This window comes from Periophthalmus magnuspinnatus, chromosome 22, assembly GCF_009829125.3.
Source record: "Periophthalmus magnuspinnatus isolate fPerMag1 chromosome 22, fPerMag1.2.pri, whole genome shotgun sequence".
NCBI classification, from domain to species: domain Eukaryota; kingdom Metazoa; phylum Chordata; class Actinopteri; order Gobiiformes; family Gobiidae; genus Periophthalmus; species Periophthalmus magnuspinnatus.
Window position 1 is genome coordinate 3591671 of NC_047147.1, and position 18098 is coordinate 3609768.

General features: G+C 41.5%; 1 protein-coding gene across 1 annotated transcript in view; it reads right to left on the bottom strand.

The window, feature by feature from the left end:
- rps6ka5 (ribosomal protein S6 kinase, polypeptide 5) overlaps positions 1 to 18098 on the bottom strand; it is a 56735-nt gene that overhangs the window by 25585 nt on the left and 13052 nt on the right. Inside the window, exons 3-9 of the mRNA XM_033988709.2 lie at positions 14456 to 14674; positions 11868 to 11983; positions 11673 to 11774; positions 10476 to 10559; positions 8783 to 8886; positions 7390 to 7540; positions 3762 to 3923 (exon numbers count right to left, since the gene is read on the bottom strand). Coding sequence (XP_033844600.1) covers positions 3762 to 3923; positions 7390 to 7540; positions 8783 to 8886; positions 10476 to 10559; positions 11673 to 11774; positions 11868 to 11983; positions 14456 to 14674 — 938 coding nt within the window. The remainder of the gene's footprint in view (positions 1 to 3761; positions 3924 to 7389; positions 7541 to 8782; positions 8887 to 10475; positions 10560 to 11672; positions 11775 to 11867; positions 11984 to 14455; positions 14675 to 18098) is intronic.

Consider the following 18098-nt stretch of genomic DNA (forward strand, 5'->3'; position numbering starts at 1 on the left):
CAAAATTAAAATTGCATTAAAAGATATAATTTTGAAGCAAGGCAATCAGAAATTGAAGCTTGTTAATTCAGGGGCAGTGCTTTTCCATTCAGACGCCTGCTTCCGTCCATCATGACACGCAGATGTTGTCATGTGGAGTTTGGGTCTTTTTCCATACAGAACACAGGAGGCAACGTTCAGACAAAAGCTGCAGCTGGACCACTGCTGTCAATCAAATTAATACAATGTGGCTTTTGTGGAGCTGACAGGCTTTTCTGATAGAAGAGATGGAAATAGGAAGGCGAATACAGAGTTTAAAACAACAAAACTTCAAGACTTCCGGTTTATATAAATACAAACGGAACACATCTCTGGGTTTGATAAGATGGGCTTGTTATTTATGTAACTGTAGTCAAGAGAAAAAATAATAATAATAAATAATTTGAATTAAAAAGTAATAATAATAATAATAATAATAATAGGCCTGTCACAATACACTATAACGGTACAGTATATATGTTCAGTACAGTATATGAAAACTGGAACTATATATTTTGGGGTCAATATTTATCGTGGGGACTTTTTCCTTGCAGCAACTGATTATATTTTGGCTATAGGATAAGATTCAAGTCTTGGTTTTGAACTCTACTCCAAACCACATGTTTTCACTGACAGAGGACTGGCTGTAGACCTCTCCATTAAAAACACCCAGGCTGATCATTCACCATTACAAATATCAAAAAAAAAAAAATCTAATTTGTACCACAATCTGAAAGCAATCACTCTTGGAATCAGTTAAAACCAAAACTTTAAATATCTGACACTTAATAGTTTCTATTTACTCACTACAGCGCCTTCACAATTAAGGGTATTTTTATAGATACAGTATGTAACTTTCTTAACATGGAAAGTCAACTGCATGATTCCATGGAAACAGAAAGTTAAAACCACACATTCTTAATCAAAAGGCTCTTTACATACTGTACTGCTCACTCATACTTCCATATCTGACATATTGTATTGAAATTTGGGGCAACAACTACCAAATGTTACTTCTTCCCCTTTTCAAATTGCAAAAACGTGCTGTGAGAATTGTGCACAAGGTTGGTTACCTGGATCTGTTTTTCAAATCAAAATTATTAAAAATTTTGTTCTGGTAAAATTCTATACTGCTTTGCTTTTGTATAAAGCAAACAAAACTATGCTGCCATTAAATATCCAAAAACTGTTTTAAGGGGAAGGGGTAAATTTAAAACAAAATCAGTGAGAACCACCAGGAAAAGCATGTGTGTATGTGTGTGTGGGGTCAGTCTGTGGAATGGGTTGGGAGATAACCTGAAGCAATGCCCAAATATTTACAGCTTTAAAAGGAATTATAAAGAATTTTTGCTTTCGTTGTATAAGGGTGATCTTAAAAAAATTAAATAAAATGTTTATAGATATATGTACATAATGTGTATATGTATGTGTGTGTATATATATATATATATGTATATATATATATATGTATATATATATATATATGTATATATATATATATGTATATATATATATGTATATATATATATATATGTATATATATATATATATATATATATGTATATATATATATGTATATATATATATGTATATATATATATGTATGTATATATGTATATATATATATATGTATGTATATATGTATATATATATATGTATGTATATATGTATATATATATGTATGTATATATGTATATATATATGTATGTATATATGTGTATATATATATATATATATATATATATATATATATATATATATATATATATATATATATATATATATATATATATATATATATATATATATATATATATATATATATATATATATATATATACACAGATGTGATATGTAATTTATTTTGCTATATGTAAATACTTGTTAAGCTCCAGGATCAAGGTACAAAAGCAACCACATAATTTTTGAAGCTATGATATGAACAGGGGTGGGTTAATATAAGTTTTTCTTCTTCCCAGTCCTTTTCGAGAGATGTGCTTTTCTTTTGTTTACAATGTACATGTAGTAAACATGATTATTCTCGAAACTCGAAATACTCGAAATAAAACCAATCAATCAATCACATCGGAAGATTGTCCATGGAGCGAGATACGTTTTGCCCCATGCTGTGGAATATTATAGCCAAATGAACTATATTTACATGGAAACAAGCAGCATCTCCACAAACCTGAAAAATAAGAGTTAGGTCTGTGGAGATGCAAGCCCGTTGACAGTAAGAACATATGTTTTTCAAGCATCTATAAAAAAAAAATGCTCATCATCATTTAATTTTTTTCCGTTACACAAAGGCTTTAGCTTTAGGAGGAAAGCTGCCATGATGCTTTTTTAAAATGTTTGTTTCTTCACACAGACTGTATATATAAATGGGCATAGCTAACCTGCCAGCTGCCACGTTCCAATTAGGAAATGATCATGGGCGTGGTTCCAGCTCCATCGACTCTGGCTCCAATTCAGTTTCTATTAAAAAACTGTGTCCCTTCTCTCTGTAACTGCTGCTGTCAGACTCATCATTTTGGCCTTAAATGTTCATATTAACCCGCTCTACATGATCCTGGAGTTTTTATTTCACTATTGTGTCTGTAAATCAAGATATGAACATTAACAACAGAGAAATCAGGTGCCTTCTTTCCCCGAGGTTGCTCCCACTAGTGTTAGCTAGAAGTTTGATTGACAGTGTTGCTAAGCACCTGCTCCCTGCTAAACCAGCGGTGGGGGCAGGAAGGGGCGTTACCTTCAACAGCCTCACTCCAGATTGGCTCTTTGGTTGCAATGAAACTTGCGGTCAGAATACCTAATATGCAACTTGGCACCAAATTCGCCGCTATAACTGCTAGCCTCGATGAGATTCAGGTGACCCCACACTCACTTTGTCCACTTCTTTATACGGGCTGTGTTCCTTCATCAGAAAAATGTGTCCAAAAGGCAAAATGAGGGAAAGGGAACAGTGTGAGTCATGTGACATTTTCACATTGAGAGGAAAGTATTTGTGCTCCAGCATCACCACTCTTCCTCCTCATCCTCCTCCTCCTCCTGTATCTGCTGTATCTCCTGTATCTGCTGCTGTGTGAAGACAAAGAGTGCATCTATTCTTCCCAGAGTCAAACAAAACACTGACGCAGAGCTCATAAAGAGACTTGTTGTGTTGTGAAGCAGAGGAGGAGGAAACACAGGGAAGAAAATATCAGAAGAGTTATTTTGAAGGGATGTGAAATTAAAATGTTTTTTAATATAAGGTCTAAGGCTCAAGGTAACTTGATAAAAATGAGACCATAGAAATGTACAGTATAATTTGCAAAACAAGGGTATTTAAAGTGATATTTCAGCACATTTTTGATGGATGGCAAATATTAAAATACATCTGATTATATTGTTATCAGTAATGCAAAGTTGTTTTGGAAAAAATTATAAATTGTATTTTTCTTCTGATCAGTACAGCTACAAGATTAGGTTGGTTATGTCTTTAAGTTCAGTTCATAAGTTATAAACATGCCACACGAGCAATGGTTAATCTCAGTAGATATATACATATGTATGATGGGTGACGTCACACTCACTTCGTCTACTTCTTTATACAGTCTGTGGTTTTAGCAATAAAATTGAAGAAGAGGGTAACATAAATGCAGCTGGTTTGCTAGTTGCGACTGTTCAAATTGTGATTAAACTTTGACCCCTGATTAGGATACTTTTTGTCCATCTTGCCCAGCCGTAGTTGTGACACTCACCTGGAAGATCTTGTCGCAGTTTTGTGGCAGAGCTGCAGGAGAGTAGGTGGGGTCCATCTCTGTGAATTCTTCTGCAAAGTTACTAACATCCAGCTCATCTCGAATCACCGGTTTGAATGGAGCAGGGACTCTTTTTGCCGCCAAGTCCTCCCAGTTAATTTTCTAAAAACAGAGAAAAGATAAACACAAAGATGTTTAATCTGTGAAATAGCCTTGTTTCTGCTTATTTTTGTTTAAGTGGATCGGTTTGAGACAGATTTTGTTTGTTAGAGCAAAAGCTTTGCCAAATAACACATCCAATTTTCTTATTTCTCATTTATGGCTCTTGCAGCGCAACATTGTGATGTCCATTCTGGTCTGGTCCACTCTGACTATGCTTAGGCCTGTCACCATAATCACTATATCAACTTATCAGTCTTTTTCTTTGCAAAATGAGGAGATTTTAGATATTTTTGCTGGAATGATAAGGGGGGGGGGGCTTTTTAAGTCCTCTTTATGGCTAATTATTATTAATTATTTCTACATTCTGCTGTTTATCTGTTGCAGCTCATGACTTTTAAAGTGTCTATTTAAAATGGTTTACTGGGATGACCTTGCATTATTTAAATCTTAATTAGTGACATAAAGTTGGTTCAATATTAACTATATACATCGAACTTCAAAATTTGTTATTGTGCCAGGCTTAGCTATGCTTCTGGTGTAGGGAGTATTATATGTCGGATGATGCAGGTTAAGATAACAGGGGCTGAGCAGTCAGAGCTCTCAGTAGAGCACAGACATGGAATTTTTCTAAAAATCACCAAAGTTGTTCTTTTATTATTATTTATTTGTTCAGTCCCAGGCTGTATCCAAATGTCTCCCCCAGCTCCTGACCCCTCATTCACTCCACAGCCCTGCTCTCTTTAGGGGGGGATTCAGACACACAGCCCACTACACTCATGTCATGTAACTCTGGGTCTGGTGAAAAAAACTTTAAAGTCTAAACTCTGATAAAAGTTGATTTGTATCATTAATAATGATCAGATTGGACTGGCACAAGTCTTTATGGACTAATAATAATCAGAGAAGTTTATGTCAAACTGGATCAAATGGACTGGATTACAATTTTTGTATTCTGAAATCTGGAAATTCTCCCTTTTTAAACAGCTCGAGCTAAAGCGGCTAACACTAGCACCTTTGCACCATAACAGTTTATTCAAGAGTGTTTTCTTGATAATCAGGATCAACAGTGAGATAAACCATTGCTTTTATCTGCTTCATTCAGTCATATTGTGTCCAGTTAAAGACCTGCCTCTGTCCACTGGTGTTTTACCGACTCCCACAATGCATTGTGGTCTATATTGACGACTCTAGTGACCACTGATGCCCAATACTTTTCAAGGTGCATTGAGGGAAATTTTGCGTGCACTACTTTTTCACTTTTTGGTAATTCGGACACCACTAAAATAGGAGCGTAGGAGATAGTGTGGACATTCTGATACAGCCCCAGTTTTGGAAATTCTTTATCCCGTTATCAAACCTTAACCCCCCTTAATTAACCCCAAATATGGCACTTTGCTCCAAATTGGCTAGCCTCGATGAGCTTCATTTGACTGGAGCCAAACGCTATGGGTGACATCACGCTCACTTAGTCCATGTCTTTATACAGTCTGTGGCTTATAGTCAATAAATACTGACGGCAGTCTGCAGAGTACCCAGCCGATCAAAGTTACAAAACATTTAGTTCATACTTTGTCTTAAATATATTATATACAAAGCCTGCATTTTCTACTCTGTCACTAACATTTGCACAGCACTAGACTGGGGTACTGGTTTCCATCCATCCATCCATCCATCCATCCATTTTCTTCCGCTTATCCGGGGCCGGGTCGCGGGGGTAGCAGTCTAAGCAGGGACTCCCAGACTTCCCTCACCCCGGACACGTCCTCCACCTCCTCCGGTGGGACCCCAAGGCGTTCCCAGGCCAGCTGAGAGACATAGTCCCTCCAGCGTGTCCTGGGTCTTCCCCGGGCCTCCTCCCGGTGGGACATGCTCAGAACACCTCCCTAGGGAGGCGTCCAAGAGGCATCCTGAGCAGATGCCCGAGCCACCTCAACTGGTTCCTCTCGACGTGTAGGAGCAGCGGCTCTACTCCAAGATCCTCCTGTGTGACCGAGCTCCTCACCCTATCCCTAAGGGTGCGCCCGGCCACCCTGCGGAGGAAACCCATTTCAGCCGCTTGTATCTGCGACCTTGTCCTTTCGGTCATTACCCAGAGCTCATGACCATAGGTGAGGGTAGGAACATAGATTGACCGGTAAACCGAGAGCTTTGCCTATGGGCTCAGCTCCTTCTTTACCACAACGGACCGATACAGCGACCGCATCACTGCAGACGCTGCACCAATCCACCTGTCAATCTCACGCTCCATCCTTCCCTCACTCGTGAACAAGACCCCGAGATACTTGAACTCCTCCACTTGAGGCAGAGACTCTCCACCCACCCGGAGAGGGAAAAACACCTTTTTCCGGTCGAGCACCATGACCTCGGATTTGGAGGAGCTGATTCTCATCCCAGCCACTTCACACTCGGCTGCAAACCGCCCCAGTGCCTGCTGCAGGTCCTGGCTCGAAGAAGCCATCAGGACAACATCATCTGCAAACAGCAGAGATGAAATCCTGTGGTTCCCAAACCAGACCCCCTCCGGCCCCTGGCTGCGCCTAGAAATTCTGTCCATAAATATAATGAACAGAACCGGTGACAAAGGGCAGCCCTGGCGGAGTCCAACATGCACCGGGAACAGGTCTGACTTACTGCCGGCAATGCGAACACAGCTCCTGCTCCGGTCATACAGGGACCAGACAGCCCTTAGCAAAGGGCCCCGGACCCCATACTCCCAGAGCACCCCCCAAAGGACACCGTGAGGGACACGGTCGAATGCCTTCTCCAGATCCACAAAACACATGTGGACTGGTTGGGCAAACTCCCATGAGCCCTCAAGGACCCGATGGAGAGTATAAAGCTGGTCCAGTGTTCCGCGACCAGGACGAAAACCACACTGCTCCTCCTGAATCCGAGGTTCGACTATCGGTCGGATTCTCCTCTCCAGTACCCTGGAATAGACCTTACTGGGAAGGCTGAGGAGTGTGATTCCCCTGTAATTGGAACACACCCTCCGGTCCCCCTTCTTATACAGAGACCACCACCCCGGTCTGCCATTCCACAGGTACTGTCCAGAACCGCCACGCGATGTTGCAGAGACGTGTCAGCCAAGACAGCCCCACAACATCCAGAGACTTGAGGTACTCAGGACGGATCTCGTCCACCTCCGGAGCCTTGCCACCGAGGAGCTTGCCAACCACCTCAGTGACTTCAGCCAGGGTGATGGACGAGTCCGCCTCCGGGTCCCCAGTTTCTGCTTCCTCCTCGGAAGACGTGACAGTGGGATTGAGGAGATCCTCAAAGTATTCCTTCCACCGCCCGACAACATCCCCAGTCGAGGTCAGCAGCTCTCCACCCGTACTGTAAACAGTGTTGGTGAAGCACTGCTTCCCCCTCCTGAGGCGTCGGACGGTTGGTTTGTAGAGTAAATTAAAGATATTAAAGATATAAAGATACTGCAAAGCTTGTGTTATTAAAAATCTCGTACCTGGTAAAAAGGGTGCGTTTTCACATTTTCGGCCCCGCTCGGCCCTGATCCCAGTCTGGTCTTTGGGTCTTTGATCAGGAGTCTCTGGATCACGTCTTTGGCCAGAGGTCCCATGTCTTTGGGGAATGGAGGGTCCTTTTTACAAATCCTCCTGAGAAAAGAGAGAGAGTTGTATAGTATGAGTTTTGGAGTTTATTTTAAAGTTTATTTTACATTTTTAAAACTAGTAAAATGAATAGTGGGAAAAAGTGGGTTGTCCATCACTGTCTTTTAGAAGAGAATACCACTGTATGAAATCTGTCTATGACAGACTAATTCAAAAACTCCCAGAATGGCTCACCTGCTTGTTAATCATTAATACCAGAACATTTAATCCCAGATCACATGAGTGCTTAAAGCTAAAGACGAGCCGCACCCAAACTGAGACAGGAAAGGGGCTTTTACCTCTTTCTTGCTTCACAAAAATGGAACACACTCCAAGGAAAAGCAAAACACAGTGACACAATCACAATTTAATAATGTGATAACAAACTGTTATACACACTGTTTATAATGTTTTATATGGACTTATACACACACATCTGCTCCAGTTTTTAATGTTTTTTATAGACTTGTTTACTTGTTTGTTTTTGTTTGTACTGTATTTTAAACAGGGCGTCCATAAAAAAGAGAGTCTAACTGTTCTCTTTGGGTTCCACTGTATAAATAAAGAGAAAGAAGGAAAGAAAGAATAGACTATTGGCTAAAGCATGTTAAGTTTTTAATTGCATGTCGTATTGTGTAAAAATGCACAATGAAATAAAGAAGAAATAACAGAAACATAATGAAACATAAGGAGATAAGGATGTGGTATACCAAATTTGTATTGGTCTTATTTTGTACATCTACTAAACCACAAATGAACAGGTCTGAAGCAGAACTGAGCCTGTATCTGATTTGTCTTGCCCACAAACTGTATAAAGAAGTAGAGTAAGTGAGTGTCACATCACCCACAGCGTCGGCTTCAGTCAAATGAAGCTTATTGAGGGGCAATTTGGAGCAGAGTTCCACATTTGGAATTCCAACTGTGAGTATCATAGCAACAAAAGAGTCAATCAGGAGCGAGGCTGTTGAAGATAACGTCACTTCCCTCCCATGCCGCTGGTTTAGCAGGGTGCAACACTTAGCAACACTGTCAAGCTAACTTTTTCCTTACATTAGCAGGAGCGACATCGGGGAAAGAAGGTGCCTGATTTGTCTCTTATCAATGTTCATATTTTGATATAAAGACAAAATAGCAAAATAAAAACAAATTTCGGGTTAATACGAACATTTTAAGACCAAAATGGCGAGCCTGACTGCAGCAGTTACAGAGAGAGGGGACACAGTTTTCCAATCTCAACAGAATCCTTACTTGGCGATGTCAGTGTGCGAGTTCTCGTCTCCATCCACAGTGAAGGGTGATCCTCCAGTTAGCAACTCATACATCAAGACTCCCAAACTCCACCAGTCCACAGCCTATAACCATTCACAGACACTTTTTAATACCTTTCATGAGCATTTCTTCACCCTTTAAGAACTTAGCACACTATGGACCAGTGTAGCTCAACTAGATTTTTATTCTTTTTTTAGCCATAAAAATCATGTTAAAGGAAGTATCAGAATTTACTGCACTTTTTCACACAACTATCTCTATTTTACATATCCATCCATATTTTTTTCTTTTACGCATCGAATAAATGACTGGAAAAATCCCCGCTGCTCCCGTGCTCTCATTCGTCACCTTTGAGGGACAACAGAGGCAGATTATTGTAATGACGGTAAAATATTTAAATAGCCCCCTCCGCTTTGAGACGCCGTTTGAATTTACATGAGAGCACGACTGGTTGCGGAGTTACGCTACTGGAAGGTCTGCAACCACGCTCTATCGGCGACGATAGCCTTCGACACTATAGGGTTAAAGGGGGCGGGCTGTAAAGCTAACTGGAGGCACTGCTCTGTCTGAGATTCTGGTCCTCTATTGATCACAGGCTGCTTAAATCCATTTTGTAATTAATCTTGACATCATTTAAAAGCGCATCTCAGTGGCTGTGTCCGAACATCCCCCCAAGCCCCAACCCAGCAGCAGCCTTTAACAGCCACATTGGACCATTTCAAACCAAATGAAAGTCAGAAAGAGTAACGAGATTAAGTGATTACAAAATGAATTTAAAAGAAGTAACTGTGTATCTTTGTAAGTGTTTTCAGAGGGTCTGGGGGTTTTGAGCAAATTATTTCCTGCCTTCTGAAGCATTTCTCTAAAAAAATTATCATTATTCTTTCTGATTTTATGCATGAGACGAAAAGTAAAAAAATACAAATGAATAAAAATGTTTTCAACAGAATGAATACTCTTTGGTGTGCAACAAAACTGTCACATAGAAACTTAAGAGTCGCACTGGAGGCTTTAAAGAGCCACGTATGGCTCTTTAGAGCGTGGTTGCAGACCCCTGATCTAACCCCTCGTTCACTCCACAGCCCTTCTCTCTTTACTGGACTCTATAGAGCCTCATTCACAGAGATTCAGATACACAGGTCACTACACTCAGGTCATGTGACTCTGGGTCTGGGTAAAAAAAAGTCTAAAGTTTAAACTCTGATAAAAGTTTATTTGTGTCATAAATAATGATCAGACTGGACTGGCACAAGTCTTTATGGACTAATAATAATCAGACAAATTTATGACACTGGATCTCACGTAAACAGACTAGATTTCTTACATTTTTTCTTGAGATGTGGAAATTATCGCTCTTTTAACAGCTCGTGTTTTTACGACACTTCCAATGCATTGTGGTCTATATTGACCAGTCTACAGACCACTGATGAGTGTTACTTTTCGAGGTGCATTGTGGGAAATTTTGAATACACTACTTTTTCACCAACTGGACATTGGGGCACCACTAAAAATGGTGTGGCTCCTAAATAGTGCCCCCTGTATGAAGAGTGTGGACGCTTGGACACAGCCACTGGTTCCTCATGTTTATGTAGTGAGTCGTCATGGTAACTAACGTCCCAGGCCAAACACAAAGTCACTGAAAAGATCTCTTAAGTAATAAAATACAGTGTACCTTGTCATGGCCTGACTCTCCTCCTTCGACTATTTCTGGAGCCATGTATTCGATGGTTCCACACACAGAGAAAGCCCTTTCCACCTGAAAAACAGATCAGCACATCGCGTTATGACAACAGTCTATCTCTGTGGAGACAACCAGGCTTAAGTTACAGGTCAGATCTGCGGAGAGGCAACCCCCCTCACTAAAAAAATGCAACAGTGTAACTGGCCAAAAACAAAATAGGTAAGTTTAATGGCATGCCGTGGAACATTCCAGTGAAAACAATAATGGGGGGCGACAGTAGCTCAGTTGGTGTTTGTCCACTGATACGAAGTTTGGCTGTTCTCAACATAAAACATCATTGGTTGAGCAGTCACATCCACTAAGTCACAGGTTGGCGGTGCGATTCCAGCTCCCACAGATGCTGTCATTGGGCAAGACACTTAACCCACCTCGGCCCCAGAGTCTGTGTACACTGGTGTGTGAATGTGTGTGTGAATGTGTGTGTGAATGGGTGAGTGGGGGTGTGTGTGAATGTGTGTGTGAATGTGTATGTGGGGGTGTGTGTGAATGTGTTGTGAATTTGTGTGTGAAGGGGTGTGGGGGTGTGTGTGTGTGTGTGTGTGGGTGTGTGTGTGTGGGGGGGGGGGTGAATGTATGTGTGTGAAGGGGTGTGTGTGTGGGGGTGTGTGTGTGAATGTATGTGTGTGTGAAGGGGTGTGTGTGAATGTGTTGTGAATGTGTGTGTGTGTGTTTGTGCGCATGTGTGGGGGTGTGTGTGAATGTGTGTGTGAGAGTGTGTGTGCGTGCGTGTGAATTTGTGTCAACGTGTGTGTGAGTGTGTGTGAATGTGTTAGTGGTTCCATGATGTAAAACACTTTGAGCCTTGAAAGTGGAAAAGCGCTATAAAAAAACAAAAAACATTTACCATAATGTCTCTATGGAGACAAGCAGGTGATGGACCCTGTACCAGAAAAGCTACACAGTGCACCTTTAAATAAAGTCAAAATTTCAATATGAAATGAAAGATTTGTTTTGTAATTTGAAGTTTTAGTAGCAAAAGAAAACTGATGTCTGTTTTGGTCACACATACTGTAAGTTTTAGTAAAATAAGCAAAACCATTAAAAAAGGGTTTATATTGTACAAATGTTATGAAATTTTATGATGTGACAATATTTTAACAAAACATGAAAAAAGAGAATAAATCGTACCTGATCAAACTCTTTACTGAGCCCAAAATCTGTGAGGACAATATGCCCACTTGAATCCAACAAAATGTTTTCTAATTTTAGGTCCCGATACACGATTCCCAGCTGCAAACAAAAACAATTCCATTTTTTATTGATTTAAAATGATCAAAATATATAAAATTTGCTAAATTGCAAAAATTGCTGTTGAATTCTGACCTTGTGTAAATGTTCTAGAGCCAGTACTATCTCTCCACTGTAGAGCGCCACCTCCTGTTCCTTAAACCGAACTCTTTGCACTAAATGTGTGAAAAGCTCTCCTCCGTTTACGTAATCTGAAATAACAATGTTCAGAAATAATTACATCATTAAGTTTATTTTAATCTTAGTACACTCATGTATTTGAGGAAAAACAGTACATATTTTTCTTGCTACAAATCGGCAGCTTCATGTTCAAAAACAGTCAAAAAACTATATGTGTGTGTGTGTGTATGTGTGTGCTGCCTCCAGTGGCCAACTGCAATTTCAGGTACTACATCACATCACACAGAACTGGCCTGATTACAGCCAGGTGTTTCTATTTATGAATTTTTATTGGCTTTGTCAGTGAACAAAATTTTCAATCTAAAAACTTGCTTCAGCATATGGTGCAACATTAAACAAAAATGAATAATGTAAACTACATAAAACTATCAATAAAAAAATGAGGACATGCATTAAATAAGGAAAAAGTAGACTTTAATACAAACACAAAATGTTGGAGCAACTGTATGTGGCACCGTCTTGAATCAAAAAAAGGCCTGTTAGACCAATCACATCTCTCATATATTCAGACCCCGCCTCTCCTTCCCCCTCATTCTCCCCTTTAGTCCTCCAAACCCTCTTCCCCCCTCACTCTCCCACAAATAAATATCAAGTCCAGTCTTTAAAGTGGATTTGAATCAACAGTTCAATGCACTATCTGGTTTGCCTGTTTAGACCCGAGCTGTTTGTACTGGATATGGTCCTACCTGGGACCCTATCCAGTATCTTATCCTAAACTGGGGACTGGGAATCAAAATCCCTGAGGATCAGCTGTTTCTTTTAGCATCTTTTTTTTCTTTTGGATTGATGGAGATCCAAAAAAGGAAAAGTTGCCATATTAATCTTGTTGTGATCTAGTTTTTGACCCATGGAAACATAGAGAAAGTGTCAGCAGTCTCCTCCAGTCTCTCTCTGTAAAACCTTCAAATCAGGCTAGAAATCACAGGGTAATTTGAACTTTAACAGCCACATCAAAGCAATAACATCTGCAGCTTTTTACCATCTAGAAAACATTGCAAAAATCAAAGGTAAACTGTCAAAACCAGACTTAGAGACTTATCCATGTGTTTGTCTCCAGTAGGTTAGACTACTGTAACGTCCTGCTCACTGGCCTCTACAAACGAGCCTTAAGACAGAACAGTACATCCAGAACACTGCTGCTCAGGTCCTGACTAGAACCAGGAAGTACTTCACACATGTGTCCTGTGCTCAGGTCTCTGGCTCCTGTGGCTCAGAGAATAGACTTTAAAGCAGCTCTGCTTGTAAAAAGTCTCTCCGTGAACCAGAACCAAAGAACATCTCCCACATATTAGAGCCACAAGAAATCTTCTCACACTCTGAGGACTTGAGGGTCCGATCTCCTACTGGTGCCCAGAGTCAGGACTAAACATGGGGAATCAGCGTTTCAGTTTTATGCAGCTAAAACCTGGAACATTCTTCCTGAAGATGTGAGACAGGCCTCTACTTTGACAATATTTAAATCCAGGCTCCAAATGGTTCTGTTTATCTGTGCATATGACTGAAAGGTTTTTATTCTGCCTCTTCTCTTTTAATGTTAATTTTACGATGATTATTTATGTTTTGATTTGTTGTATTGTGATTTTAATGTCTTTCCTATTCTGTAAAGCACTTTGTGTATGAATTGTCCTATACAAATAAAATCTTGCCTTGTTTTAAGTCCTTTCAACTGACAGCTTTTGTGCCTGTGCATTTGAAAAACACATTTTAAAACTAGAAAACTAAGAATATTTCACCTTAGTTCAATTGTGTTGACAAAGAAGGCTTTGGACTTCTAAGCTGTTTTTTGTTTAATATGCAGAGGTTTAGTTATATCAGATATCAGCTGTAAACCAGGCACAAGCATCTTTAGCTTCGGCTCGCTTTGTTCCGCTTTAACCACTCTCACTCTTGGAAACATTGACAATATATATAAATGAGCATAGCTAACCTGCTAGCCGCCGTGTTCCAATTCAGTTACACTGAAAGACTGTGTCCCCTCTCTCTGTAACTGTCGCTGTGAGACTCGTCATTTTGGTCTTAAAATGTTTGTATTAACCCACGCTACATGATCCTGGGTTTTTTATTTCACTGTTGTATCTGTAAATCAAGATATGAACATTAATGACAAACCACGTGCCTTCTTTCCTCAAGGTTGCTCCTGCTAGCATTAGCAACTGGTTTGATTGACGGCATTGCTAAGTGTCTGCTCCCTGCTAAACCAGTGGGGTGGGCAGTAAGGGCCTTTACCATCAACAGCGTCGCTTCGGATTGGCTCTTTGGTTACTATGATACCTGCGGTCGGAAATCCTGATACAAAACTCAGCTCCAAATTGGCCCCTATAACTGTTAGCCTTGACGAGTTTCATTTGGAGCCGAACGCTGTGGGTGACATCACATTCACTTAGTCGACTTCTTTAAACAGTCTATGCTTCGAAGGTGAAAAAAAACCTTCAGATGGTTGTATGGGCTAATGGTATAGTAGTCCCAAGTTAATTGTTCCGTACCGAGGATGAGGTGAAGTTTGGTGTCTGTCTGGAAGGCGTAGTGCAGAGTGACGAGGAACGGGGACTGGCGAATGTGCTCCAGGACCTGCCTCTCGGTTCTGGTGTGCTCCGCCGTCTTCGCTTTCTGAACGATCGTCGCCTTCTTCAAAACTTTCATCGCGTAAAGCTTCCCCGCATCATGGCCGCTCACCTTTCGCACCAAGAACACCTTTCCATACGCTGTGGGAGAAAGTGACAAGGGGGAGGGGGAGAGAGAGATAAAAGAGTGTCAGTGTGTTCAGTTAACCAAGTGTAGGGATTAAAGGTCTAATAAATGTTTAAAGAGCCCATATTAAACTTTTCCCTGATCTCTGTTCTAATGTAGTTTCCTCATTACAAACACACCAGGAGTTGTGTTTTTTTTTCATTCACACATGTTTAACACACAAACCCTGCACATTTAGGCTAAGTTCTTCTCTCAAACAGAAAACACTCTGAAAACACTGTTCCACCTTGTGATGTCATCATGTGGTAATACAGGAAGTGCTCCACTGTGTTTTTTAAACTCCACACACCTTCACTAGAATCATTTGGATCATTTCACCCCTGGAATTGCCAATCTCTACTGAACTAAAGGTAAACGGAGCTGTTTACTTGAAAACTACATGACATCAGGAGCATTTTGAGCTTTGAAGATACATGGGCCCAAGAGATTCTTTTTCATAAGGATCATCGTCATTTAGTTTGAAATTATGACTATATTATGAAGTTAAAGTTGCACTATGTGAGAAGGTACGCTAACTATTTGTCTCTATGGAAATCATTCATCCAAAACATGCATTTTGTGTGGGTGTGTGTGTGAGAGAATGAAACAAAACACAACTCTGGGTCTGTTTTTGAGGAGGTAACAGCATTATAACATGGCTTAAAACTCACAAGAGTCAGTGATATATTAAGTGTCCATAGTATTAGTTGTTCATTGCTTGTGTACTTTTGTTTTGCTTTGCATGGAAAGTTCCACAGTATAGCATTTAACGCATCTATCTATGGAGACAAAGAGGTGACACCATAAGGCCAAGTATTTTAAGCCAATAAAAACAAAAAAAACACATAGAAAGAAAAAGAAACTCTGTTAATGCCATATAGTGAAATATTTCAGAGGAAGCAATAACATCGCCATGGGAACAAGCAGGTAGTAGATGTCACAAAAGTTACGCAGTGCAGCTTTAATCGTTATTATTACACCCCATGATGACAAATGTTAAGTAATCAGGAAATTGCAGTGGGAGTGTTCTACATGTTTGTGTATTGATGACATGAAACAGTTACCACGGAGACACAATACATTAGCAAACCCTGCCAAATAAGTTTTAACATGGTCTGAAAATGAAAGAAAAGATACAAAAGTGATTTAAAGAGCACATTTTCAGGAGCTTGTGATCAATACAAGCGTTCATGGTCCTGTTTAGAAGTTTGATTTTCAACAAAAACCTGAGAGTGACTAAAAACTGTTGGCTCATGCTAATGCTACCTAGGTTGTGACTGCAATGTTATTAGAGACAGACTTGTTTAATAGCACAAATCAGCTCACCTGCTGTAGTTCCAGCTAAATCAGCGCTTTACGGTCAGATTGAGTTAAAACAAAAGTCTAATAAGCCTCAGACATAGCAGTGCCTACAGTTAGCATCACACCACCAGAGAATGTTAATGACATCAACTGCAAGGTATCAATAGTTATGTAAGTAAAAAGTTGTAAGTTGAAGCTTTTTTGAGAATATTTTGTGCCAGATTCTATAACTGTAAATGATGTCCGCTCTGAGTCTCCCCCTCACAGACAGACTTCACACTGAGGTCATTCTTATCGCTCCATGATGAATATCAGTGTCACGCAAACATGCAAACACTATCAGCGCCACCATCTTTAAAGACACATGGGCCCAAGCATAGACTGTATATATAAATGGATATAGCTAACTTGCTAGCCACTGCGTTCCAAATAGGAAGTGAACATGGGCGCACTTAAGGCACCACTGACTCTGGCTCCAATTCACTTTACATTAAAAAACTGTGGTCCCTCTCTCTGAAACTGCTGCTGTCAGATTCATCATCCATCCATCCATCCATTTTCTTCCGCTTATCCGGGGCCGGGTCGCGGGGGCAGCAGTCTAAGCAGGGACTCCCAGGCTTGCCTCACCCCGGACACGTCCTCCAGCTCCTCTGGTGGGACCCCAAGGCGTCCCCGGGCCAGCCGAGAGACATAGTCCCTCCAGCGTGTCCTGGGTCTTCCCCGGGGCCTCCTCCCGGTGGGACATGCCCAGAACACCTCCCTAGGGAGGCGTCCAGGAGGCATCCTGAGCAGATGCCCGAGCCAGCTCAACTGGTTCCTCTCGACGTGTAGGAGCAGCGGCTCTACTCCGAGCTCCTCCCGTGTGACCGAGCTCCTCACCCTCACCCCCTAAGGGTGCGCCCGGCCACCCTGCGGAGGAAACCCATTTCAGCCGCTTGTATCCGCGACCTTGTCCTTTCTGTCATTATCCAGAGCTCATGACCATAGGTGAGGGTAGATTGACCGGTAAATCGAGCTTTGCCTATGGGCTCAGCTCCTTCTTCACCACAACGGACCGATACAGCGACCGCATCACTGCAGACGCTGCACCGATCCGCCTGTCAATCTCACGCTCCATCCTTCCCCCACTCGTGAACAAGACCCCGAGATACTTGAACTCCTCCACTTGGGGCAGAGACTCACCACCCACCCGGAGAGGGAAAAACACCCTTTTCCGGTCGAGAACCATGGATTTGGAGGAGCTGATTCTCATCCCAGCCACTTGACACTCGGCTGCAAACCACCCCAGTGCCTGCTGCAGGTCCTGGCTCGAAGAAGCCATCAGGACAACATCATCTGCAAACAGCAGAGATGAGATCCTGTGGTTCCCAAACCAGACCCCCTCCGGCCCCTGGCTGCACCTAGAAATTCTGTCCATAAATATAATGAACAGAACCGGTGACAAAGGGCAGCCCTGGCGGAGTCCAACATGCACCGGGAACAGGTCTGACTTACTGCCGGCAATGCGAACACAGCTCCTGCTCCGGTCATACAGGGACCAGACAGCCCTTAGCAAAGGGCCCCGGACCCCATACTCCCAGAGCACCCCCCCAAAGGACACCGTGAGGGACACGGTCGAATGCCTTCTCCAGATCCACAAAACACATGTGGACTGGTGGGGCAAACTCCCATGAACCCTCAAGGACCCAATGGAGAGTATAGAGCTGGTCCAGTGTTCCGCAACCAGGACGAAAACCACACTGCTCCTCCTGAATTCGAGGTTCGACTATCGGATTCATCATTTTGGTCTTAAAATGTTCGTATTAATCCGCTTTACGTGATCCTGGGGTTTTTATTTCACTAATGTGCCTGTAAATGAAGATATGAACATTAATAAAAGACAAATTAGGAGCCTTCTTTCCCTGAGGTCACTCTTGCTAGCATTTGCAACAAACCAACAGTGTGGACGGGAAGGGGACTTCAACAGCCTCGCTCCAGATTGGTTCTTTGGTTGATACTCGTGGTCGGAATTCCAAATATGGAACAAATTCACCCCTATAACTGCTGTAGCCTCGATGAGATTCATTTGACTGGAGCCGAACACTATGGGTAACATCA